The sequence below is a fragment of the Ptychodera flava genome, chromosome 8, assembly GCF_041260155.1.
Source record: "Ptychodera flava strain L36383 chromosome 8, AS_Pfla_20210202, whole genome shotgun sequence".
In the NCBI taxonomy this organism is placed as follows: domain Eukaryota; kingdom Metazoa; phylum Hemichordata; class Enteropneusta; family Ptychoderidae; genus Ptychodera; species Ptychodera flava.
This window is the reverse complement of record NC_091935.1, coordinates 19,100,311-19,126,248: the sequence shown is the minus strand read 5'-3', so window position 1 is coordinate 19,126,248 and position 25,938 is coordinate 19,100,311. Positions and strand designations below refer to the sequence as shown.

At 37.3% G+C, this 25,938-nt stretch overlaps 1 protein-coding gene across 2 annotated transcripts; it reads right to left on the bottom strand.

The window, feature by feature from the left end:
• Window positions 1-328: 328 nt before the first annotated feature.
• On the bottom strand, window positions 329-24,253 carry LOC139138721 (protein SSUH2 homolog). 2 transcript variants are annotated; one of them, XM_070707230.1, is made up of 11 exons: window positions 23,826-24,220; window positions 23,156-23,422; window positions 22,372-22,456; window positions 21,383-21,512; window positions 19,197-19,257; window positions 18,359-18,546; window positions 17,830-17,927; window positions 16,879-16,971; window positions 15,452-15,560; window positions 14,496-14,606; window positions 329-634 (listed from the first exon to the last, which is right to left on the bottom strand). In XM_070707230.1, exons 1-11 carry the CDS (start codon window positions 23,908-23,910, stop codon window positions 422-424), a joined length of 1,440 nt encoding a protein of 479 aa, XP_070563331.1. In that variant the 5' UTR covers window positions 23,911-24,220; the 3' UTR covers window positions 329-421. The 2 variants fall into 2 exon arrangements, with proteins under 2 accessions (XP_070563331.1, XP_070563332.1); XM_070707231.1 differs by lacking the exon at window positions 329-634 and adding an exon at window positions 10,907-13,794 and having other exon boundaries at window positions 23,826-24,253.
• Between the last annotated feature and the right edge of the window lie 1,685 nt (window positions 24,254-25,938).

Here is a 25,938-nt window from a genome sequence, read left to right as displayed (position 1 = left end):
TCTGGTTTTCTTTTTACATTACACACTTACTTTGATGAGTAATTTGCAATATTACTACATTTAGCTATACGACACCCAACACTTTTGAGAAATTTGAAAAATATGAGAATCCAATTATCCCAAATTAGTTCCAATCGTGTTCGAAGTAGTTGTAATTTCAAGTCATGGAAAGGATAAGGAAAAATGGACTGATGTTAGACAATTTTGGTAAGTCAGCGCTGTTGATGAGCGTGCTAACATACTCTTGTTTAATAATATCCACTTTGTAAAGGTATTTCCCGCCATTGTTCACAAATAAACGAAAATTCGTGCCCATCTGCCAGATTCAACGTGTTGTGTTGCAATTACATAGTGAGCCTGTCAAATGCTACAGAATTAATGATGATTGTAATATGTAGTAACATATTCTATATAGATAGTGTCATTTTCGTGTGTGTAGATTTCGAAGCAAACTCACGGTATGAACATCGCTGTAATTAGAAGCTCCGAAATCCTGCAGTTGAACGCCACCGTACATGTACAGTTCCTCAATGAAGTCAAGCATCCGAATGATGATATTCGTGGTCAACACTTCTCGAGAATTATCAGGTTTTCTGGTAGAGAAGCTAGTGTTATCGTTCCAAGGCAGGAGCCACTGCAAAACGGAGAATGTTACATAAACGTCACAATTCAACACAGTAAATGGTGATATTAATTTTTCTTTTCCAGTATCTCCATTTCGGAGGAATGATAATAACGGCAGATATCCGTGCAAATTATTTGTTCTTTCGCACTGATGTAGTAAACAAGTTGGTTGTGAGTGATTCAAGAACCTAATATGAAATAGGAAAATATTATTTAACCGAGTCTTGCCCGTAGACTTGCACGCAGTAGAGCATTTTCTGTTTGTGACCGATGCAATTATTCATTTTTAATTGCCTGATTAAGAGCAATTAGTCATCAAGTATGTTTTTTCTTTCGCATAGGGCAAAGAGTAAAACTCTCACTACTTTTGAAGCAACAGACGTGCCAATACTTCAATAGACGAACAACAAGCTGGGACACTAAAGGCTGCAGGGTATGTACCATACTTAAGAGTTGTACTGAAGGTCTCAACACAATGAAACAGCAGAACTGCGAAGAGGTCTATAATATCTTTTAGTGGAGTACCAGTTTGTGTAGTCAAAGGAAAATCTGCAATTCAGTAAACTATTTATTCTCACATTTAAAAAACGTTACTTAATCGTACGTGATTGGCGTATTATGAGCTACGTCTCCTGCCCGTGATCCACATTGTTCTATTATTATAAACGTCCCTGTCGGGTAAACAAGGCGTACTAGTATACCTAAATCTGCCTTGTCTGCTTAGTTACATGAGAGCGTAAAATGTATCCCTGTGTTAGAAATGGTGAAAACATACAGAGTTTGGAAATATTTTAACTCACACAGTTACACTAATATTCAATATTATCACATTTCCCCCATTTAGGCTTCACAGACAACATCGGACAACTCCATCTTGTGTCTGTGCAAAGACCTGCCGACTTAGATGACAAAATGGTACCCTGTCGAGTATGTACATGCGATAGTTTGTAGTTTATACTGAACACGAAGATGCCAATTATCTTTACCATTATGTATAATGTCAAATTATATTTTAGCCACCCGTCCAGTAAACAATTTTACTCGTAAAATTTGTTTTCGATATTGTTCGCTTTACTGTGGTTGAGAGATAGCGAAGCAATAGGCTTCAATTTTTTAAATTACTTGATTTTTTTATTTATTCTTTTATTTTATTTATTTATTGTGCACAAAATGATACATAAAACACCACAAAATGAACAAAATTGTGCATGGATTACACAGAAAAGTCTAATGACTTATTTCCACTGTGGTTCAAAATTGACAAAAGACTAACAAAACAAAGGGAAAAATACAAAGTTAGAAATCCGACAACAGAGAGTAAAACAAGCACTTCCAAAAGATATGTAAAACGGACTCAAACCCTCTGAAAATCAGACCAAAGATTAAATGAAATCTCTCCTGACACGATCGAGATAAGAATCTTGCAAATGTCGTTGTAACTATCTTTTTAAAATTGTAGTTTGAATCAATATTCCGTATACTACGTGGAAGGCAATTCCATAAGTGCGAAGCTGAGCCGAGTACTGAAAACTTGTATGAAATAATTTAGCTCCTCCTGGGATAAAAACTGAGTTATTGCCAGAACGTGTATTATAATTGTGTACATTTTGTCCGGTAATAAAATTTGATGCTTGGTAGGATGGAGCTTGACCTCTTATTATTTTATGCATGAGATTCAATTTCAGATACGACACTCTTTGCTCTACACAAAGCCACCCAAGTTTTTCAAAGTGAGCTGGCCCAATATGTTCCCAGGGGTGCATATCTAGAACAAACCTTATTATTTTATTTTGTGTTGTTTGAAGTCTATATTTACTGACAACCTTCAAACCTTGATACCAGTAGGCACTGGCATAATCAAAAAGACAATTAATGAGACTGTTGGCAAGAAGTTTACGTGTTTTCCTGTCCAAAAAGTGACGTTTGCGAAACAAAAACTTAAGACGAATGTTTGCCTTCTGAATTATTTGTGTGGTCATACTCTCTCCTGATAGTGTTTGATCCAGATCGGCACCCAAATAATTAACGATATCCTTGGCGATGACATTGGTATCGTTACAAACTATTTCCAGCTTAGACCGTTCTTTTAAGAAATGATTCGAGCCAAAAAGAATTGACTCCGTTTTACCAAGATGTAAAGTCAATTTGTTATCCACTAATCATTCATTCAAACTTTGCAATTCTAAGCGTAGTTCGTTTTGTATTTTACCAATATCCTTGTCAGAGACAATCTGTGCTGAGTCATCAGCATACAAAAGAAGTTTACAATTTACAGCAGAACACATGTCATTAACATATATTGAAAACCGAATCGGACCCAGTATCGGTCCTTGAGGCACCCCACAATTAATCTGATTAAATGATGACATATGATTATTTACGTTGACCACTTGCTGTCTGCCAGTCAGATAAGAACTGAACCAACGAACAGCTTTGTGACTCAGGCCTAACGCTTTAAGCTTATCTAATAAGATCGTATGATCCACAGTGTCAAATGCCTTCTGTAGGTCGATAAGCACCATCCCTGTTCGTTTACCCTGGTCAATTTGGTGCTTAACATGCTTAATGTGATCAGTGATGTAAATTAAGCATGTATCAGTAGAGTACCCTGGTCTAAATCCTGATTGAAATTCATACAGTAAGTTGTTTTTCGATAGGTACTCTTCTAGCTGGTCATAAATTATTCTCTCCAGAACTTTAGAAACAATGCCTGGTAATCGAAACTGGCCGATAATTACCTTCAAAAGTTTTGTCATTCTTTTTGTAAACTGGGACAACTTTGGCATTCGGAACAACTTGTTGATGGATTGATAAATAAATGACATGAGTTAGAGGAGCAGCAATTTGCTCAGCGCTGTCTTTATAAATTTGGCTGGAATATTGTCTAAACCTGTCGATTTAGTGCTGTCAAGAGAGGAAAGATGCTTATAGACAACAGAATCACTAACAACGGACAGTTTGAAACCGTTTTCTACAATTTCTTTGCTAGAGTAAAATGTTTGACGTGGTCTATGCCAAACTTACCTGATATAGGAGGTAGTTTGTCAACAAGTGAAGATGCTATTGTGCTGAAGAAGTGATTAAATCTTTGTGCAACTTTTATTTTAAGAAAACAAACCTCATTTTCGTTTTCGCTGTTCTTGGCACTAGAAGAGCGGTAGTGATTTTACTCAACTACGGATTGATTTACAGAGAGACATCATACGGCACACTGCAAATTGTGCACAGTTACTCGACCATTGCGTTGAAATGACTTGCACTCAATTCTACATAATGTACACAACATATGTACACAACAATCCTACATATGTACACAGCTTCTTTTGTATAGTCAACAACATATTGCATTGTGCGTTGTATTTAGTTTGGAGAATACTAAATCGATCGGTAGCTATAGCTGCCGCCCAGGCTTTTGTTAGCTGGACAATGTCCGTGGATAATGATATGTCCGACAGGTTAATGCGGCCTACGGGGTAAGCCTTATTCAAGAGCCGCGTGCCGCGAGCCCAGGCGCCGCGTGTCCACGAACCATATTTCACGAGCCACGATTCACGTTCTGCAGAACAGATACAGCACTTTCACTTCAATTTACTTTATCGATTCATCCATACTGATATCCTATTACGGCTTCAACGGCGCTTGCTGTATGCATGAAGTGGTGACCTGCCATATATGTGTTTACTAATTCTGCATGTAGGGACCTAGGTTATTACAGTAAAACTAAATAGTGGAATCCTGGCCCTGCCATGGAAGCTAGTACCCCTATCAAAAATTTCATAAGTTTCTGTCAATTCGATGTTTGAAAAGCAGTGGTTAGGGTATCGGTCTCGGTGTCAGAGGATGGTGAGTTCAAGACCTAGTAGGTCCACAGTCAAAGACTTAAGCTTACTGTTGGAGGATGGTGATTTTGAAACTCCAGCATGGTGATGTGCCTTTCAGCAAGGCACTTTTCTCCTTATTGCTCCTTTGGGTAGTTGAACATGGGTACCTCATCCTGTAATTAAGCATTTCCCTGTTTGGTGTTGGAGGAAACAAACGAACGAGCCAACCAACAAAGAAACAAACAAACAAACAAATAAATAAATAAATAAATAAAAGCGAGCAGACTCGGATGCCGTGAATGGCCAGTCCTGTCATCTCCCTTTTTGTCATATTTTATGCATGACCTCGATATTCTTTCCAGTTGAAAGTCGTCCCAAGCTGACCCAAGTTGTCAGCCTGCTCGCCGGTTTTCAACAGCATATCTGTGGAAGGCCATGCTGAAATTTGTCTGATTACTTATGCAGTCGATCGCCGATATGGGCACATCAGCTTTCGGCTCAGCTTATTTTCGCTCTGTGTATTATTATTATCATGGAGGTATATGGCCTAAACGTAAATTGAAGTGAACACGAATCTAGAACGTGAATCGTGGCCGGTAAAATTTAGCACGCCGGCAGGAGGCATTAGGGCACGTGGCTCTTGAATTATTCAGTTAACGAATACCAGTGCTAGCGTATACGTAAACTTAGTTAGTATGACTTGTAAATGTAGCACGACCCAGTTTTTAAGCGTACGTTGTTTTAGTGTGGATTCTGAACAGGACAATGTTTCCACAGCAACTGCCGATGCCGTTCAACACTGACGTAGCCTACATCTGCTTGAATGCAATCGTGACTCGAGTGCACATCGGCTCAGTAATTTATGACTTGATTAAAGTAATTAGGATGTTCACGACTTTTTTAAAAGCTTTGATCGGCGATTGGGAAAGCTTCTCTTCGCTTGACAGAAAGTAGGTGACGCGCGGGGGAAGCTCATTAAAGAAGGCGAAACATCACATTGATGTTGCGTTTAATCATATTAGATTGGCGGGGGGGGGGGGGGGTGGTTAAATTCAAGCGCCACGTGGAATCATACACGATTCACGATTCCCGTGCTGCAGTTCAAGCATGAAACAGAGGGTATAGGCTAATTGAAGCGCCACGTGCCACGATTCACGGATTCTCGTACAAACATACATTTTCACCAAAATTAACTTTAAATGCACGAAGTGCTGGCCCGCGATACGTGGTTATTACAGTAAGGACTGGACAAAAAATATAGGGAGGGAGGGGCAGTGTTTTACAAAATAGTGGCCCGTCAAAAATGTTTGCAAGAAATGTGACTCTCCGTTATTTTCATGATCAACAAACTGTGACCCTCCCCTATGTGTCAAAATCCACATAATCAATATTTAGATCCTTTCTCTTTTAGCAATCTCGGATTTTAACTTAAAAATTGACCTCATTCGCATCAAAGTTGATCAATTAAATGTCCTTATAAATTCTATGTAAACGATAGGGCCAGGTTCCTATGTGCAAAGTTTCAAGGTCAAAGGCCCTGTCGATCTCGAGAAGATTTTGAAAGTATTATTTTTTCAGAATTTTCTATGACCTTTGACCTGCCCCACAACACTGCGGCTAAGCTATGGCTTTATCTTATCATATATAACAGTCCAATAGGGCTAGTGTCTAATGAAGAATGACCGATAGCAATGCAGACTTACCCGTAATTGGGACAAAAAATTGAAACATTTCACACAAAACAATTGGAACTGATTCGGGAGAATATGATATTGTAGTGATGTTGGTTTACTCTCAGGGGACTCGTACTTGTTGTTTGTGTCTGTTTGTTTGTGTGTGTTTGTTTATTTGTTATTTTTAATAAAATAACAGCGACAAGCTGTTTTGTTAATATTTGTCAATAAAGAGCAGTTTATTATTTATTTGTTTGTTTATTTGTTTGTTGATACGTATTTCCGATGGTTAGGGTTAGGGAGCCGTCATTATTTACGGCCTGCGGGGGGGGGGGGTCGGAGGAATTGCTTTCGAAACTCCAAAATTTCGAGTAACCCCCCTGCCAACCATGACGTGTTTGAGTAGCCCCCTCTCTGCTACAGAAATTTTGAGTGACCCCCCCCCACAAAAAAAATGGGAAAGTTAAATATCTATAAAGTAAAATTGATTGCTGCTGCGACAGGCCCTGTACAGACCCTGATAAAACCCTGTGGTACAGGTCTGTGTCGGAAATAGGTTCTATTGCTGTGACAGGGGCTGATGTACAAGTCTGTAGGATTTGTTTACAAGAGGAGGAAGATGTGGTGCGAAAGCACCACGAGCGACCGCAAAAGCGGTCGGGGGCGGTCAGGAGGGGGGACACCCATTGGAGCTTTTGAAAAATAGAGATTAAAATGGTGTTATTTGGTGGCACTTGGGGAGTATTTTTTTCAGATTTTTTTCATATAAAACACTCAAAGGAACAGAAATCTGAGACAGTATTGCAAAACTTATATTCCAGTTCACTGATTTCAATAACATTTTTTGAAAACGAAAAAATAGCGACATACATACATTTATTCACATTTATTTTTAGCTCACGTGTGTAAACACGTGGGCTATTGTCATAGCGATGTCTGTCTGTCCGTGTGTGTGTGTGTGTGTGTGTCTGTCTGTCTGTTTACACGATAACTCAAAAACGCCTGAACGGATTCAAGTCAGATTTGGTACACAGGTACCATATGCTACTTGCAAGAACTGATTAGATTTTGGTTAGTGTGGCTTGCATATTAATGAAGTTATGCAATATCGTTTTTTTCCTTACAATGGTTTCCCTATGGAGACGGTAATGACCGAGTAGACATACATCAAGAAATACTGCACAAAATTTCATGAAACTTTTCACAGATAACAATCTCAGAACATTATGATGGTACTGTGAATGTCATGTCAATTACCTTCTCATTTGCATAGTTAATGAACTTTTGTTATTAGTGAGATAACTCTGAAATTCCTGTACCAAACTTGATGATACTCGCAACAAATATTGATCTGATATATATCTAATTATACTTTGAAGCATTGGGCAGTGTCAAGTTAATAAATAGGTCATTTGCATATTTTATGAAGTTTTGTAATTAGTCATATAACTCCAATATAACTCGACCAAATGTGATGAAATCTGCTGCAGATACTGATCTGACCGATATCTAACTGTAGTGTAAAGCATTAAGTAGTGTGAAATTAATTAAGGGTTCATTTGCATATTTAATGAAATTTGTAATTAGGTATATAACTCTGAGATTACGGCACCCAAGTCTTTGAAATTGGGTACAGATATTGTTTTGATAAATATCTAATTGTACTGAGAAGCATTTGGCGGTGTCAAGTTAACAAATAGGTCATTTGCATATTTTATGAAGTTTTGTAATTAGTGATATAACTCCAAAATAACTGCACCAAATGTGATGAAATCTGCTGCAGATACTGATCCGAGAGATATCTAATTGTGGTGTAGAGCATTTACTTGTGTGAAGTTAATGAAGGGTTTATTTGCATATTTAATTAACATGTAATTAGTGATATTACTATAAAATTACAGCGTTAAATTTGATGAAACTTGCTACAGATGTTGATCTGATAAATAGCCAATTGTACTGAGAAGCATTGAACAGTGTCAAGGTAATAATTAGCTCATTTGCATATTTCATGAAGTTTTATAATTAGTCATATAACTCGGAAATAACTGCATCAAATGTGATGAAAACTGCTGCATATACTGATCTGACAGATATCTAACTGTGTTGTAAAGCATTTAGTAGTGTAAAGTTAATTAAGGGTTCATTTGCATATTTAATAAACTTTGTAATTAGGTATATAACTCTGAAATTACGGCACAAAATTTTGTGAAACGTGCTACAGACATTGATTTGATAAATATTCAATTGTGCTATGAATCATTCAATAGTGTCAAGTTAATTTAGGGATTATTTGCATATTTAATGAACTTTGTAATTAGTGACATTACTCTAAAATTACAGCATTAAATTAAATGAAACGTGCTACAAATGTTGATCTGATGGATATCTAATTGTCCCATGAAGCATTGAGCAGTATCAAGTTAATTAACAGCTCATTTGCATATTAAATAAAGTTTTGTAATTAGTGATTAAAATCTGAGAGTACTGTGCAGTGTTGAAAAAACCTGCTTCATATAGTGATAACATATATCTTATTGTTCTGTGAAGCGCACTACTATTAATGAACCTGTTGTAAAAGACGTGAGCATATTCAGTTCATATCTGGTTTATTATTATTTTCCTGCAATAAAAGATGGGTTTGTTGTCAAGGCATTCCACTGGTTTTAAACTTTATAGAATCAGAATTAGCTTGCTTTACACATTTTCCCCCATCGGAAACCTATACAATGTAGAATATAGAAAGCAGACGTTTCTCATTAATGATCAGGCAAGTATATCAATCTTTAATCAGGAAATACTGAAAAATGTACTCAGTACTAGCCTCTAACATAAGGCTTGCCACGTCGAATAGCTGATCATTCTCGTCTGAAGATAACAATAACGTAAAACACATAGTGTAATGAGATTTTTGTTTCTACTTGAAACCACCTGTATTATGATATATATATATATATATATATATATATATATATATATATATATATATATATATGTATGTATATATATATATATATATATATATATATATATATATATATATATATATATATATATATATATATATATATATATATATATATTAATATGTGTGTGTGTGTGTGTGTGTACACAAATACCGGGTATGAATATACATATCTTTACTATTATTGTTGTATTAATTCGTAACTCCACTAAATGCTTCAGTACATACCAACAAAATTGAGTAGCCCCCTTTCTTGTTCTCCACTTTTGAGCAACCCCCCTTGTCGCTTTCGATTTTTTGAGTGACCCCCCCCTCAGATTCCTCCGACCCCCCTGGCCATAAATAATGACGGCTGCCTTAGGCTTAAGTTAGGGTTAGACTTATTCACTCCCTCTATGTATTGAGACTCATCTACCTTGCTTTTTTTTTCAATTCTCTTGTTTTATACTGCAGCATTCAGCTATAGGGCACCAAACACTTTTGATAAAATTTGAACAATTCAAAGAACCTATTCTCCAACAATAGATCCAGTGTTGTTACATTGTAAATCCTTTACAAATTAGTGATGACAATTTTGAACTAAATAAAGGGCTATTTACTTGAGGAAACGTTATTTTAGATTGCTATTTGTGCGTCGCAAAGGTAGTAGACCATGAAATTGATAATTTTTGACACCTTCACGACAAGGCGGGACAGTAGAAACAAAATTTCTGGGACTCATGGCTGTTCAAACATACTGACATTTCATTTTAGTTAAGATGAAGGGAAGCCATTTATACACAGACAATCAACAATAATTAAAATTAGACAGTGAAACGCAGATCCATTAGTCGTCGGTTCACTCATCAGCCACGACAGATGTCGTGAGATATTTTCAATGCTTGATTAACAGGTAAATTTGTAGCCTAACTGCTTGATTTTCACACAAACGATTAGTACAAAGACAATTATTATTAGCCTATTGAAAGCACAGTTTATCATTTGTCACAGCAGTATCACTCCAAGCACAAGCTGGACATTATGGCCCTGCACTCGACTTGTTCTGCATACCTAGGCATACAAGGCAAAAGCACCTGCTAAGATACAGCAATGACTCTATAGGAGAACTCACATAAAAAGAAATGATTACATAAGACAAAATATGAAAATAAACAAAAGATAAAAAGAAGCAAGAATTAGCAAAACAAAAAAAACAAAATGTTTAATCTAAAGGGACAATAGCCGTGACCTTTGGTGTTGCAGTTTTTGTTTTGTATGTGAATTGCTATTTCTTGTTCTTCTCTCCAGAAGCACTTTGAAACACACCAAAATTTAGCAAGTTGTCAATACAGCACCTGTACTCACACTGTTATTGTTTATAGTTGAATTATAGTCTGGACCAGAATTCACAACTACAACAAGTGAATAACAATGTAGTCTACATATGTACAGGCTGAGTTGACAAACTGAATACTTTGTGTGTATCTCAACATGCTTTGGGGAGTAGAACAAGCAACTTTTGATGATATTATAAAATAGGGAAACGTTATCAAGTTTTAGCTTCTATCCCTAAATTAGAGGAGTAATTATAAGTCTGGTTATCACAGTGGCTGAGAAGCAATAGCATCTTCCACTCTATTTATTCTGTTGCAGGATAACATTCAGATTTATGAATTAAGCCCAGTTATGTTTCATCAAAAAAGATGTTTTTTATAGAACCTGATAAAGACCCCCCCCCCCCACCCCCAACCTACTTTTTACTTAATCTTATCACGTCGAAGGGGGTAATATGATCAGTCTATTAAGGTAAATGTTACAATTGGTGAAAGAGGAAAGATGAACAGGGATTGCTGGATTTTCTCCGCAAAGGGTTTAATGTTACACTGCACCTTATACATTGCAAAGAGTGGTAATACCTTGATAGTATGAACAAATTTACACCCTCACACGTGGAAATGTGCACAGATTAAAATAGAGAAGCTTAGGTGGTTGTAGAGAGGGTGAACTGTTGTAAATTTGCTGAATATCAGTGTCATTGAAATCTTACCAGCTTACATGGACATTTAAAATATATCCGCAAATATATTTGATTGATACATCTTTTAACCTTGATGCTCTTTTATCTTGGTAATGAGCTATTAAACTTTAAGATAGAATGCGCCTTTGGCCTCTCAAATATTTACTATTCTTTTCTGATCTACCACTTGGGGGGGGGGGGGGGGGGGGTCATTTTAACTCTTTGAGCGCTGTAATATTTCACACCAAAATTTTAGTTCAACATTTTACCAGTTTTTATGAATTTTTCTGTAACTGTTTTGATAATTTTGGACCAAAAGGACATCACATTTCATTGGCTACAGTTGTTCATCAAAATTCTGGCAAAAATCTGAAAAAATTTGACTGGGGTTACATATTATAAAGGCGACAAAAACTGACTTTGGCGCTCAAAGGTTTAAAGGTATTGGAGTCAGAAAAATTTGTGCTGTCTTAGTGTTTCACAAATCAAGAACTTCATTTTTAACCTATAAGGTTAATGTAGGGATGGCAGCCATTTTGAATGTCAAATATAGTTAAATCTTAGATAAATTGTTCTCTGGTACTAATCTTTAAATTTGCATGGCGACCCCTGATTTTCATTCTTGATTCTGAAAGAAAATGACTGAAAGTTTACAAGCAAAGTTGGAGCAAATGTTTTAGTCTTTCACTTTCGAGGCGCATACTACCTTAACAGATTCTCTGTTTGCCTGAAATATTCATGGCTCTTTCCTGTTTTTCATCTAAATTTCAACAATACAATATGCTAAACTTAGCTGGATGCATACAATATCTAAATGATTTGATCTCATTTTCATCAAATGCAAGGTTTTTCCTAGAGAGCTCTGGAAGACTTTCCAAGCAACATCGTTAAAACAAGAAAATGAGATTATGTGAAAGAGACTGCGGACTTTGCATAAAGTATGTCCCGGTCTTATGGCTATGGCTGTCTGGGCTGCAGATCAGCCCATGGGAGTTAAATGTTCACAAATCTAGTTCCAAACAAACTTGGATATACAGAGGCTTTCATATGACGGTAAAACAGATGATTTCATGGCAAGAAAAGGGCAGGAACTCTATAATAAAGAGAACAGCTCTCATGGGAGAATTTTCAAAGATCTACAAATACATGTACATTCAAAATTTGTGATATTATCACGCGATAAACATAGGTATGGTAACATTACTGCATAGCGAAAGCTACATGCAAGTACACAATACTATTCACATTAATTACATAATATAGCTCTGTGTATCTTTTGTGAGAATAATTTTATGTGAAAGTTTTATAGTCACAGAAGTGTAAATGTTGAATAACCAATGAAAGAGTACATTCAAATCTTGAGTTTGTTTAATTTGTAATATTAACCCTTACATTTGTAAGCTGATATAACATATTGACAAAATTTTCACTAGGAATTCTGTAATCTCTGAAGTGATGTCACTTTCTATTGAATGTGTTAAGGGAGGATGTGCCTTGACAATATATTCGGACTCATAAATGTTAACCATACTTTCCCAACATACCACAGTGTGCGGGCTCATACTTTTCACTGTCTTATTCTTGTGAAAATAAAAAATTCTATTTTTCCCCCCACACAGGGATATGGCATCCATTTTGAATTTCACATATCGATAAATTCAACGCCCTGGCACGTTCTACCTTAACAGCAATTATGATAAGATGTACCGCATATAAACATATTTACTTTCAACAGCGTTCTAAGTGATCACATCAATGAAGTAAACTGTTATCGTGAAAGTTTGAGCCTCTCTTTCACTTTAAAAATGTGAAGCTAACTTTATTGAAAATTAGTATAATGACTATTGGTCTACTCTTGTTTTCAAAAAAATTGACATTAAATGCGTTATCTAAAATAAATACTGTGTACTTGAGTTGTGCTGTACAACTTGGACAACAACAACCGCATTGTAGAAAAGTTAATTACTGTTGAATACAGCAGAATTACAAAGTTTGAGTTCTGAAAACTGAAATCATAGCACACAGACATATGTTTTAAACATAATTCTGTAGAAAATCAAAATATTGCAAAAATTATCATTACGGTTCATTAACTGACTTATTTTTCTGCACCCTGAGGATGGTCACTTTGACCTTGAAATTAGAAGTTGCAGAAACATCCATTATAGCAAAAGTAACCTTGGCAGTTGTAACAACACACATAGCTGTATCCATACAGCGCATTCCATAGGATTTCAAGATTATGAGCAACACTCAAGTAAAGAATTACATCTGCCGTTAGGACAAGACCTTAATATTGAGCGGAAACTTGCATAAAAGTGATAGCAATATTGATGATAAAAGTTTATGTTACAGCCTAGATATTGACACAGAGTCTATAAGGATAATCTATGTTTTCACATAGCATCAATTCTGACTAATCTATCATGGCGACAAGTGGAACTTCAGATCTGTAACTTTCCTATACACAATACTGGCAGTAAAAAATTCCATGGTAGCATGGCATACACTTGACCACGAAGTATGACCTTCAAGGGAATATGGGATTATGGGATTTGAACTTTGACCTCAGAGAAGATTGCACAGTCCGAAGCAAACATTCTGCGGGTATGATGGGAAGTGAACTTTCCTCTCGTCACCGTAAATCCAGAATCTATCAGCTTTATCCTCCCATGTCCAGTGAATTTCAGTCAAAGGCACAACCTGTATCGAGTGTTTCTGTAGAGAGAGAGAGAGAGAGAGAGAGAGAGAGAGAGAGAGAGAGAGAGAGAGAGAGGGGAGAGAGAGAGGAGACAGAAGAGAGGGTGAGGGTACAAAAGAAGGAGACATTATTAGAGAGGGAAATGGAAAGTGCATTGTGTTTCACTTTGGGAAGTGGACAGCTATGAAAGCTTTGTTTCAATATCCTGCAAAGTGTATGCTGGTGCATTCTACTCTTTACAAATCTGAAAATCTGCCATAGATGCTTGACATTTAATGAATATCTCCCTATTTAGGCTGGCTCAGTATATACATGTAACCCTGGTAATTAAGGCTGAGGTTGTTCCTTTTGTTAGGTAATTTGGCTCACACCTCGAGGTTGAGTTACAGGTTATGGGGTGGAGGACGTCTTGCTTTGGATACACAGTGCAATTGTGCTTATTTAAATCCTCTGTACAGAATTATAACCCAAGTGAATGAATGAATAAATAGGATAAAATGTAAACATATCATATACCGGTGTTCTTTGTAAATGTCACCATAGGTAACAGTGGCATGGCTGTATCACCAGAGTCATTTGCATATTTTTTATTTCTTAGACCATCTTGTGCAGTCCCTTTTTTCAGTCATTAAAACAATTTTAAGATTTCAAACATGTAACACTTGGCATAAAAACACGGCAAAAACCATGCGTTAATTATCTGGAAGATATGTCTCACCTGGTGTCTGATTACCATCCATTTGTTCCGTGACATTTGCTGATGGGCAGCGACAAGCTCTTTGGATTTATTTTTGACTCTGGTGTCAGGATAATCAGTCAGAGGGTTAACCTGCATCAAAATGGTAGAGACACTTATAGCTTGTCAATGCAGCAGACAAAATTCATATTTGCCAGCCAAGCAGTACCAATTTAGGCAGGAACACTCCGCCGAAATGCAAAATTGGTAATGTATATGACTGATAGGGTAAATTTAAGAACACTGTACCACCAAAATGTTTAATTACCAAATATAAATCTGGATCTCCTGGTCAATTTTTATTTCTATCCGTGATGTAAAAACTATCATGAAACCATAATTTTTGTCACTATTAAAAACACGATTGAAACTAATTTGGGATAATTGGATCTTCTTATTTTTCAAATTTCTCAAAATTGTTAGGTTACCTATAGTTGAATGTGGCAATATTACAAATTACTCATAAAAATAAGCCTTCAACTTAAAAAGAAAAGCAGATGAGCTTACATTTGCATATTAAACTGACATTACTTTACCATCAAATTATCCCAAATTAGTTCAAATCGTGTTTACAGTGGTGAGTTTTAATTTTGTTGGATTCATGAACATAACAATGTGCTGTGTACACACGCAGACACATCATAGAAGCAGTAACAATGAAAGACAACCATGACCTGTCAGCTCCATGAGGACAAGTGAACAAGCACAGAAATACAATGTGCATGTATACGCACTTGCATTACAGTATAATTTACATAAACAAAAATAACTGATCATCTGACATTTTTCTTTGGTCCATATGGGAAAAACAAAGTTACCACTAATAATAAACATTATAGGTCTCATGGGGGTTCAGTACAAAAGCTGTTTGATTGATTCATTCATTTCAACGTAAGACTTGAAATCAAGTTTGAAATCATGGTACATAATCGTCTCACCGTAGCACCAATGTCCTCCATAATTTTCACTCCTGTAACCTCAGCAAGGCATTCCTTTGGCACGTCCGTCTTGTCACTTTCCACTATATAATCACTGATAATCTGACGACTGTCAGTACATGGGGCACATAAAAGTCAAGAATAAAAATATTAACTTATCTTTTGATTGCAATGATGAACAACTTTGATTGACCTGAAATATCTGAGCTCCAGCACCTACAGTATCTTTAAGTCAACCATCTCTGACCAACCTTACATTGGTACTCTTACATGGAGTAATAATTTAGTAAACCTGATTACATATTCTTTCCTACATGGATGCTAAATACCATTTGAGTGCTGTAATTTTTCCCACCAAAATTTTAGTGCAATATTTTAACAATTTTTATGAATTTTTCTTAACTTTTTTATTATTTTGGACCAAATGGACATCACATTTCATTGGCTGCAGGTTTTCATCAAAATTTTGGCAAAAATCTTAAAAAAATTGACAGAGGTACATTTTATATCCCTTTTCCTGCCAAGTCCATATTTCACCACCAGGTCAAGATGGTTAAAATTAATGAAACACAACGTATTCCATACGGTGTATTGTAACATAATACTGTACATTTGAAACCTCTAGATAAGATAAATACTGTAAACTTGATTTTTGTGGACAAAAGATGCAATAACAGACCAAGCCATATGGCTGAAATACATCATCTTTTGGCTCAATACCGCTTTTTACTGACTTGGCTGATGGGGAAGTGATACAGTTATTACTGCCTGGCAGGAAAAGGCATATAGGTGACAAAAGTTTACTTTGGTCCTCAAAGGTTTAATCTATTCTGAAACACTACAGCATGGGAATTAACAACTGAACAGATACTTATTACATATGCAAGACCATTAACGATATATCCCGGAGCTTGTACATACCGGTACAACGATACTGTTCATCTTTTGAAAAAGAGACTGGACTTCAAACAAAGAAACTAGCTGTGCTTTTGGTAAAGTTACTAAGATTGGACAAATGAAAATAAATCAGTTCTGGGGCAAATTGTGTAGTCTGCTCACTTCTCCAAACTAACGAACAGAACCAATTCAAGGCCAACTATAAGCACTTGCATAAAGGCCCATCGCAATGAATGCTCCTAGCATACTGTATTTATGCACATGAAGCAATTGTTCAACCTATACAGATACAGTTTCCATCTAACTATGGAAAAAGTCTTACGGGTGTTGCATTTTCAAAATCTTGATTGTGAAAATATCCAAGTTACATATCATGATTTCACGGAGATGTCACATACATGTACATCTCGCTGTCTGTCTGTCTGTCTGTCTCTCCATTCTGTTCTACACTACTTTTACTCTTTTTGAACACATTGTCAAACCAGATTTTCAGTGACTTCATTTCAATAAAACTAAATATCACTACTCACAACTTGACCAATACTACTGTGGTAGATTTCAGTATTTTCTTGCCGTGACAAGTTCGACATTGTGTCTCGGTGCTTCCACCACAGGTCAAACACCTGGACAAAAGAAACAATGAAAAAATAGCTTTTAATACTTTCATGATCAGGTGGAGTTCCCACTTGTACAAAGTGACTTCCATGTTTAAATAGTGCATATTACACAACAATTTTTGCCACACATGAAATTTACTATTCAAGCACACAACCGCTAAATTGCTTTACACAACATTGAGCCTGAACATAATTGCCTTGTGTTTCCAGCTTTTCAGATTTAAACTATACGTTACTCCTTGACAGAACACTGCAAATTTACTCTGTCTAATAGCTAAGATGCATGTATAAGATTGAATTAGTTTGAGCAATATAACTTTGTGCCATCTTACTGACTAGCATTGATATATTGAAGGATATATCATAGGTAAGCCTACAATCATAAGTTTGATGACGATTTTGGCTATTATGCACGATTATGTGATTCTAGTAGCTTTTCCATACACATACATATATAGTATATGCCCGCAAAAGGCATCACTCATAACAGTTTGGGCCCTTCATGACAATTACTGATTGAGAAAGATTTTGAGAAAGAGGAATGATCACATTCCATTCTCTGATTCGACTTCAATATCAGTTCATGTTCTGCAGAACTGAAGTTGCATTGATGTACACTCACACTTGACTTTCCAAAAGAAATTTCACCTTTGTACTCATGAGGGCGCTATCCATGAAAGAGAGAAAATTGTATTTTTTCATGTATGGCACCGCCAGTTAGATTGTGGCTACCATTCAAAACAACTCAACGGTCAAGATTAAGCATAGACAGATGAGGTTTTCCCCATCTTCTGTCTACACATAAAGTCATATGGTGCACTACATGGGTAGCAGACATGTCACTGAGAACATTTTTCAGCATACCTGATGTTTCCTTCTCCATAGCATCTCTTGCAGGCCCGCATCTCATTGGTCCTGTGTGACTGCTGACTACCACTGCCATTACAGGATGAGCACAGTGTCTGCAATGTAGAGATCAGAAATGTGCTCTCAGGTATAAAATGCTGTCACGGCACTTTACTTGGACTACAAAAATCAATGTCACTTGGAATGAAATACAATTTCTGAACATTTGGTTTGACATAGTACCTAGAACTGTTATCTCAATCATCTAGCAACACATCACTGAACATATTCAGTATACAAATCTAATGAAGTTGCTGAAAAAAGTTGAGTGTATCGACAAATGTAATTCATGCATCAGTTTGAGAAAAATGAATTCAAAAAGGCAAGCTCTTGGTAGCTTATTCATTTATTTTGCAGGATAAATGATGTAAACAATTTCAAAGTCACAGCTTTCAAAAGTCACTGATAGTACCACACCTTGATACATCTAGTCATGATAAAATCACTGTTTTCTCCACTGTGTATTTTCTGTCTACATTATACTTACCCGACCCCTACCAGAACAACTGGCACAATAATATCTTATCTTTCCGACGCCATTACACCTGTAACATGGCTTCACTTCACCAGAGTATGGAACGCTGACTGTTTGCTCCTCTTCTTTGAAAAGCAGGCTCGGCGTGACAACAATATCCCATATCCCCGGCGGGGGTCTACACCTGTCTACGGCTTCACCTGATGGGGACAAACAGTGACAACACTGACTTTGATTCGAGGATTCAAACTGAATTCCTGTGTGACATAGTCCCATAGGACTCCTAAGGAATATTTTTGCAACAGAGAAAAGCTATTATACTAATCATCACAACAATATTGTACTAACTTATATAATTAAGCTCTAGAATCTGACATTGCTAGTGTATCTTACATTTTAACATTCACTGACAATCCTATAATATTATAATTGGTGTTGTAATACAAGGTATTTAGCTTTCCTTCAAATTATTTCGATATCGATTCTTGTCTGGTACAGAGCACATCATCATTGCAAGGTGAAAATGCCGGTAAACCAATTCTTCTTGGTAGCATAATACGTACGCCAGCAATGTTGACAATTGGCTATTCAGCGTTATTCAACACATTGAACACTCAATACTACATACTCATCAATTTTTGTGCCTAAGTTGACCCTCACAGGGGGAATGAAAGGAATCAATAACTGGACAAAAATGAACTTTTTAACCCCTTCTCATGAGATACACCAATTCTTGTGCCTAAATTGTATCTCACTGATGAAACACTTAAAATACCGGTATCTAACAGAGGTAACAAAATCTCATTTTTTCAATCTATAAAGCTTTGATACAAATATGGTGCAGACTAACCATGATAAGCTTGATACACTTTCTTTGATTCTCTCTGCTCAGTAAATGACACCAGTCTGTACTGTTAAAGGGAAAAGGAAAAATAGTGTTTGATTAGATTCAGTGACATTCTAATTGGGTGCAAATGATTCCCTGACATTTTATATTTCATAAAATACTGTATGTCTCTGGTGCGCTTTACTGGCTTGTATAAGTTGCCGAGGCCTCTATAGTTTGGTATCCTTCAAACAGGGGTTATTAACAGTTGAAATTTAATTTGTTTTGGGTGCCTGGGTGTTGGGTTTATGTGACCCAACTTTGAGCAGATTTCCATGAAGCTTTGCTGGTTTGGCTATATCTTTGATAAAACCCCTTGTCCACCATGTACAGTAGCCAGATTGGTTCAAAGCTGAAAGGTTCAGTGAAAGAAAGTGGGGCCCTCTATGGTTGGTTGGTTGATCCCAGCACAGTGCCACAGGGTACGGTCAATTGTGGGTGTAATTCACTGGTGTATACTGTAAATTTAATTATTGATGGCAATACACAGGCACATTAGACATTTTTGGGTTTATGATTTTCCTAGTGGACAAGAAAATGACTGCATATCATTAAAGAAAACAAGGCAAGTACAAACCATTCATGGTTCATTTCTTAAAAGTTATGTAACTCATTTCACAGATTGCATCCTTGGATGATAAATAATCCCTTTCTGTGAAATTTCTTGAACTAATTTGTCACAAGTTTCCTCCTGTATGGTACATGTCAGATTTGGAAGAAATGAGCATCATTTCTGATGGGGACATTTTGTAAGTGTAACTTTTATCTTCACTTCGTACCTACAGAAAAGGTTTCTCGTCAGTTGTGGACTAATGAAACTAAAAGTTAGTTGCAGATGAGGAAAGATACGGTGTAGGTAATGCAAAAATAACTTTGCAATCAATTAAATTATATTATTTGCAGTGCTATAATGATATACACTTTAAAATTGTTGCAATTATTTAACCTTGCTTGAGAAAGCTGGGCTATGAGGAACTGGCTCTCTGTCATTGATACCGTATTGAAAACGCAATTTGGGTAGACAAACTTGAACAAAAACTTGTCATTGAGGTTGTTGAAAAGTTTTTGTAGACCCTCACTTTGGGTCTTTATACATGTAGCCTCACTGTGGGTCTGGATAGCTGCAGGGTCAAATAATATTTAAAAGGTGTTCACAGAATAGCATTATAATGTTTCATTGGCTAGAATGTTACAATGAAGTCAACGATGGGTTCCTTGAACAAATCAAGTCAATTCCAAGTAACATAGTGATTGATACTACGCCCAGGGATGTAGTGGGTTTTCTAGACCAGTGATTGACGGGATTTTTCTGAGGAAACAGTTGAGGCCCTGTGATTAGGCGTAAAGGAGGACAACAAGATGATAGTACATGAAGGTGCAGCAGTACATGTGGTGTCATCTGAGTCTAGACTCAGTCTTTAAGAATATAATCACATGAGCTTAATTCCTTCATAATACACCAGGATTGTGTCATGGACTGTGTGGAATTGTTAGGTGAGATTGAACAATAGCATAAAAAAACTTATGGTAGAATGTGCCTCGGGGACAGATATTCGGACTCTAAAATTTCTACATTTTTTTCTGATCTATCACTTTTGGGGGCTCTTTTTAAAGCTCTTAGAGAAAGAAAAACTTTGACTGTCTAAGTTTTACGAAAATCCAAAATTTAATTTTTAACCCATAGATTTAACACAGGGATGGCAGCCATTTTGAATTTCAAATATTGATAAATCTTGAGTTATTTGTTTCTCTAGTTCCAAAATTTGCATGTTGACCCCTAATTTTAATTCTTGATTTTATAAGAGAATGGTTGAAAGATTCCTTGGGGAAAGTTTGAGCAAAAGTTTAAGTCTTTCACTTTCGAGGTGCATACTACCTTAATACAGTACACAGATGTGATGACACGTACTAGTTTATGGAAAATCTGGAAGACACAACATTCAAAACATGAGAAGTTGGCTGTTCATTCAACCAGTAACGACTTGATTGACATCTTGAAATCTATGTTGTCCGACCAGCATTCTCTTTGAACTGTCTAATCACAGCATAGATAAATTGGCCTGTACTTGACCCTACTTGTGAGCAAAGCAAAGCTAACAGCTGGCACTACAGACTATAACTTGAAATAGGACGCATTCTATTGTACTTACATGAATAGCATGTGACCCCACAATATTTGTGATGTCCATTTCTCTTGCTGCATTGTAACCATAGCAGCACTTTTCTGAGACATGTTGAAACAAGGCATCTTTTATTTGAGTTTCAGACAAAAGAGTAGGACTGAAGGAAAGAACAAACAAACAGTGAGATGAATGCTAGCACAACGGAGTTAAAGACAGATTCAGATTGCATCCAGAGCAAAGGAGCCATTTAAAAGGGGTCCAGACACTTCGCACCAAAACAAGTTCGCCCCACACAACTTCGTCCCAAAACCATTTCGTACCAAAACCACCTCGTCCCAAGTACTACTTCGCCCAACCCCACTTCCCCCCAAGTACCACATCGTACTAAAACCACTTCGCCCAAAGTATAGAACCGTCAACTCGTCCTGAATCAACGATGTTACGACGTATCATTATATCATAAGGTTGTTTTTACCTACAACTTGGAAGCATTAATGTGTTGGGACATTTTGGCTACCACGAACCATTTATTGTTGCATGAAACCATAAACGATAGAATAAGAAAATAGAAACATGCAAATGCTACAACTCAGGTGCCGTGCGCGGAATTGCACGATGTCAATTTCGCGAAATGCGTACACTTTCAAGATTTCAGTCCCAGGATGACAGAAAGGTGGTTATTTTCAGCTTTACCAGTTAGCAATAAGTTTCGGGCAAAGTGGTTTGGGGGACATGACTTTTGGGGCGAAGTGGTTTTGGTACGAGGTTGTTTTGGTGCGAAGTGGTTTTGGTGCGAAATGGTATGGGACGAGATGGTATGGTGTGAAGTGGTTTTGGTGCGAAGTGTCTGGTTTGGGGGACATGACTTTTGGGGCGGCATGGTTTTGGTACGTGGTTGTTTTGGTGCGAAGTGGTTTTGGTGCGAAATGGTATGGGACGAGATGGTATGGTGCGAAGTGGTTTTGGTGCGAAGTGTCTGCAAAACAACTGCAATGTACTGTAAATTGTGAACTTACTCAGATTCTGCCCTGAATGTTGCTGTACGTCCACCTATGGGCAGCGTAGACATGGCCTCTGGAGGCGGAATCTGCACAAACTCTCCTAGTGATGAAAGAATTAGAACGATCACAACTTTATCCTGTTGAGACCATGCTTTGACCCAAAAACCCATTGTTATCAACGGTGAATGTTAACCTGTTTAACCCTTTGAGCACCAAACTCAATTTTTGTTGTCTATATCAAAATATAGTATACACCATTTGCTAAAATTTTGATAAAAATCTGAAGCCAATAAAACGTGATGTTCAATTGGTCCAACACTGTCAAAAAATTACAGAAAACATGATTCACAAAATTGGTAAAATGTTGCACACTATAAGTTTGGTGGGAAAAATTGCAGCGCTCAAAGGGTTAACAAACCAAGTGCCTCACTTAAGGGCATAAAAGGGTAGAAGATTCTCAAGAATCTTTTTTGCATGTACAGCGATTGAGATAAATGGAATAAAATGGGGAAAGTGCTTTGTGAATTGAAGTAATGCAGGATTGATTCATTCATTTTCTGAACCACTATGGGAAAAAGGATGCAACATGTAATAATAATGTCGTTTAACCATAACACTACAGGGATATCCTGCATTACATTATATAAGCTACCTTTCGTTGATGTATAGATCACCCATGCATAGACCGACTTGAGGTCTGTGCAGAAAATTACTTCACTGATGTTTTACGTGTCAAACCACTTGGTCGCCTACTTCTGATTCAATATCGACAAAATAGTCGTCTATATACTGGTCTTACCGTACAATTCATTGTAAGAGGGAAGAGATACCCGGGAAACTCTCCCACTTTCAGGAACTGTAGCATCCACATGTATTTCCCCTGCAAGAGGAGTTCGCTCTGATGTGTGATATCTGGACGGTCCCTCACCGCCGTCGTCGTTGGTAGCACCATCGCGGCCGTGATGACCTTCCGCCGAGCGTGGGCGTTGCCCTGGACTGCCGTATCTGGCCGTCACTCCATCATCACTGATGGTGACCTCTATTTCTGCTGGTTGACCTTCATCGTCTGTGCAGTCAAAATAAACATTGGCAAATGAGAATTAAGCGGCATGCTGATCCCTCCAGCAGAAAACAACATGCTACGTTGCTGCTTAAAAATGCTGCATTGTTTTCGACTGAGTAGTTAATTAACGGAAACCATACTGTAAATGTGTAAAGTGGCAACGTTTTACAGTGTCAGTTATCAATAACGGCAGAATATTGTACGTAATTATGGCCGTGGATCATTTTATTCCCGTTGGACAGTCGCTTCTTTACATTGATTGTATCAGATAACTGGCATGCCCAGGAAAAATGTGACCGGATAAATTACGAATACCATATCTAAGACACAACACCTCGAAATGACACTGTAAAAACACTTACTGATACACATAAACAACTGCAATTTACTATCCCTTCTGCATTACCTTCTAATGGCACTTCTGTAAGACTGACATTCTCCGGCTCCCTTGGAGCGCTAGGGGCAGAAATTTCAGTGTGAAGTTGTTCCATTTTCGCATTGCGTCAATATTGTCAGCGCAAGTGCTTGCACCTCATCAGTAATATTTCTTGCGGGTCTCAATCGTCATGAGCAAGTGAAGGATAGCAGGGTATTCTCAAACGCATCTGTCACGATTCTCGATTCTGAAATTCGTCACTCGACATTTTCCGCTGTATGGATGGCAAATTGAAGCGTGACGACGATCGTCGATCTATTGATGTAGTCGGTTGATATCAGTGACGTGACTTTTTGTCCGTGTCACTGGCTGCGTCCCTGGCCTGGCTGACGTGAAATCGAAAACCTTCCGTGTTTCACTTTCTTGTGTACTTTGTGAAAGACGTCATCAGCAAGTGAGGCGAAACAAATGAACATCGGCTTTTCATCTGTTTGACCTGTCATGACCTCAGGACTGGTAATCATGATATGCATAGTGCGATGTGTGAACGCGTTTCCGCATTTTCGGTTGCGATGGCATTTTCAGTTTTACCGTAAATCGTAAGAGTTGCTATCGACATGCATTGTTATTAGAGAAACACATGGCCTTGGATATACTAGTATGCAAACGTTATGCATATGTAACAGTTTTCCAGTGACCCGCTGATGTACCGCATGACCCGGGAAATGAGGGACCGTTCAGTTATCATAGCCAGAGTGGGCTAGCAAATTCATCCTCGCTTCCGTCAAAATAATATAACCCCCCTCCCCCACCCACTCAGAAAAAAAATGATGACCCCGTTATAAGATGATAAAACCTTGACGAACCGTTAAAAACCTGCGGTGGACCATGGCCAGAAAATTAGGAGTAAAAATACGGTCAAGTATAGCAATGTATAAAAAGTTGGCAAACTGTGTCTATTAGATGCCTGTTACTGTTGAAACTTGAAGAAAAATACCGTGAGCTACCGGTTGTCTTTTAGATGTTAGGCTCCATAGAGTACAAATTAACTGCAATAAATAGTAGCCTAGGTGGGCTGGGCCGTGCGTGCGGCTTCGGCTCTGTCGTGCGGCTTTCGCGACAGAAGCCCAAGCCGCACGGCCCAGCCCACTAAGGCTACAATTATTGCAGCTTAGTACAAATTAGTTGTCTCAAGTATAATATATTTTGAGTAATTGTTATCTTCAAAAAATCATTCTGTTCAGTACAATTTGTCTCTGTATGTGCATAGATCTTTTAAAGTACGAGAAGAGTTTCTTCTTAAGACTGATACAAATTAGGAATTGTTCACTTGTGATAAATTTTTTTCCCATCTCTCTGTTCAGATGTATACATATTTTGCGACGGGCTGAGGCCCAAGCATTTGAAATAAAATACCAATACTATTTTGAGTAATATATGTGGGGTCCACGTAAACTGAGGTACATAGCTCTTGGTTTAAGAAAACTTTTCACCGGCTTAGTTTTTCGAAATTCGAAAATTGTACTTCTCTCCATAGAGTTAAAACAGAGATTGCGGCAATTTTAACTTTTAAATATCAGTAAATCTTGAGTTATTTGTTTCCCTAGTACCGAAATTTGCTCGGTGATCCCCGATTTTTTTGATTTTGAAAGAAAATGGTTGAAAGATTCCTCAAGGAAAGTTTTAGCTAAAGTTTAAGTCTTTCACTTTCGAGCCGCATAAAACGCGCCTCTAAGGCAAGATATGAGACTCTCAAACCTTAATACAATTCTTTTCTGATATACCGCTTGGGGGGGGGGGCATTTTAAAGCTCTTGGTGTAAGAAAACTTTTCACCGTCTTAGTTTTTCGAAATTCGAAAATTTTATTTTTCTCCGTAGAGTTAATACAGGGATGGCGGCCATTTTAACTTTTAAATATTCGTAAATCTTGGGTTATTTGTTTCTCTAGTACACAATTAACGGTGATCGCTATTTTAATTCTTGATTTTGAAATAGCATGGTTGAAAATTTCCCTACGGAAAGTTTGGACAAAAGTTCGGACGCACGCAGGCTGTTGCCGTAAACATAGGGAATTGCAACAAAGTCAGTCCCCAGGGGTAGGGGTGTCTTGTCTAAGGACAGGGTTCTTCTTGATATGGTTTA

Coding starts and splice junctions, on each gene's coding strand:
- LOC139138721 (XM_070707230.1), bottom strand. CDS start 23,910: ATGGAACAACTTCACACTGAAATTTCTGCCCCTAGCGCTCCAAGGGAG. Junction 23,423..23,825: donor TACAGAAGTGCCATTAGAAG/GTAATGCAGAAG, acceptor TTGACTGCACAG/ACGATGAAGGTCAACCAGCA. Junction 21,513..22,371: donor ACATTCAGGGCAGAATCTGA/GTAAGTTCACAA, acceptor TCTTTCCTTCAG/TCCTACTCTTTTGTCTGAAA.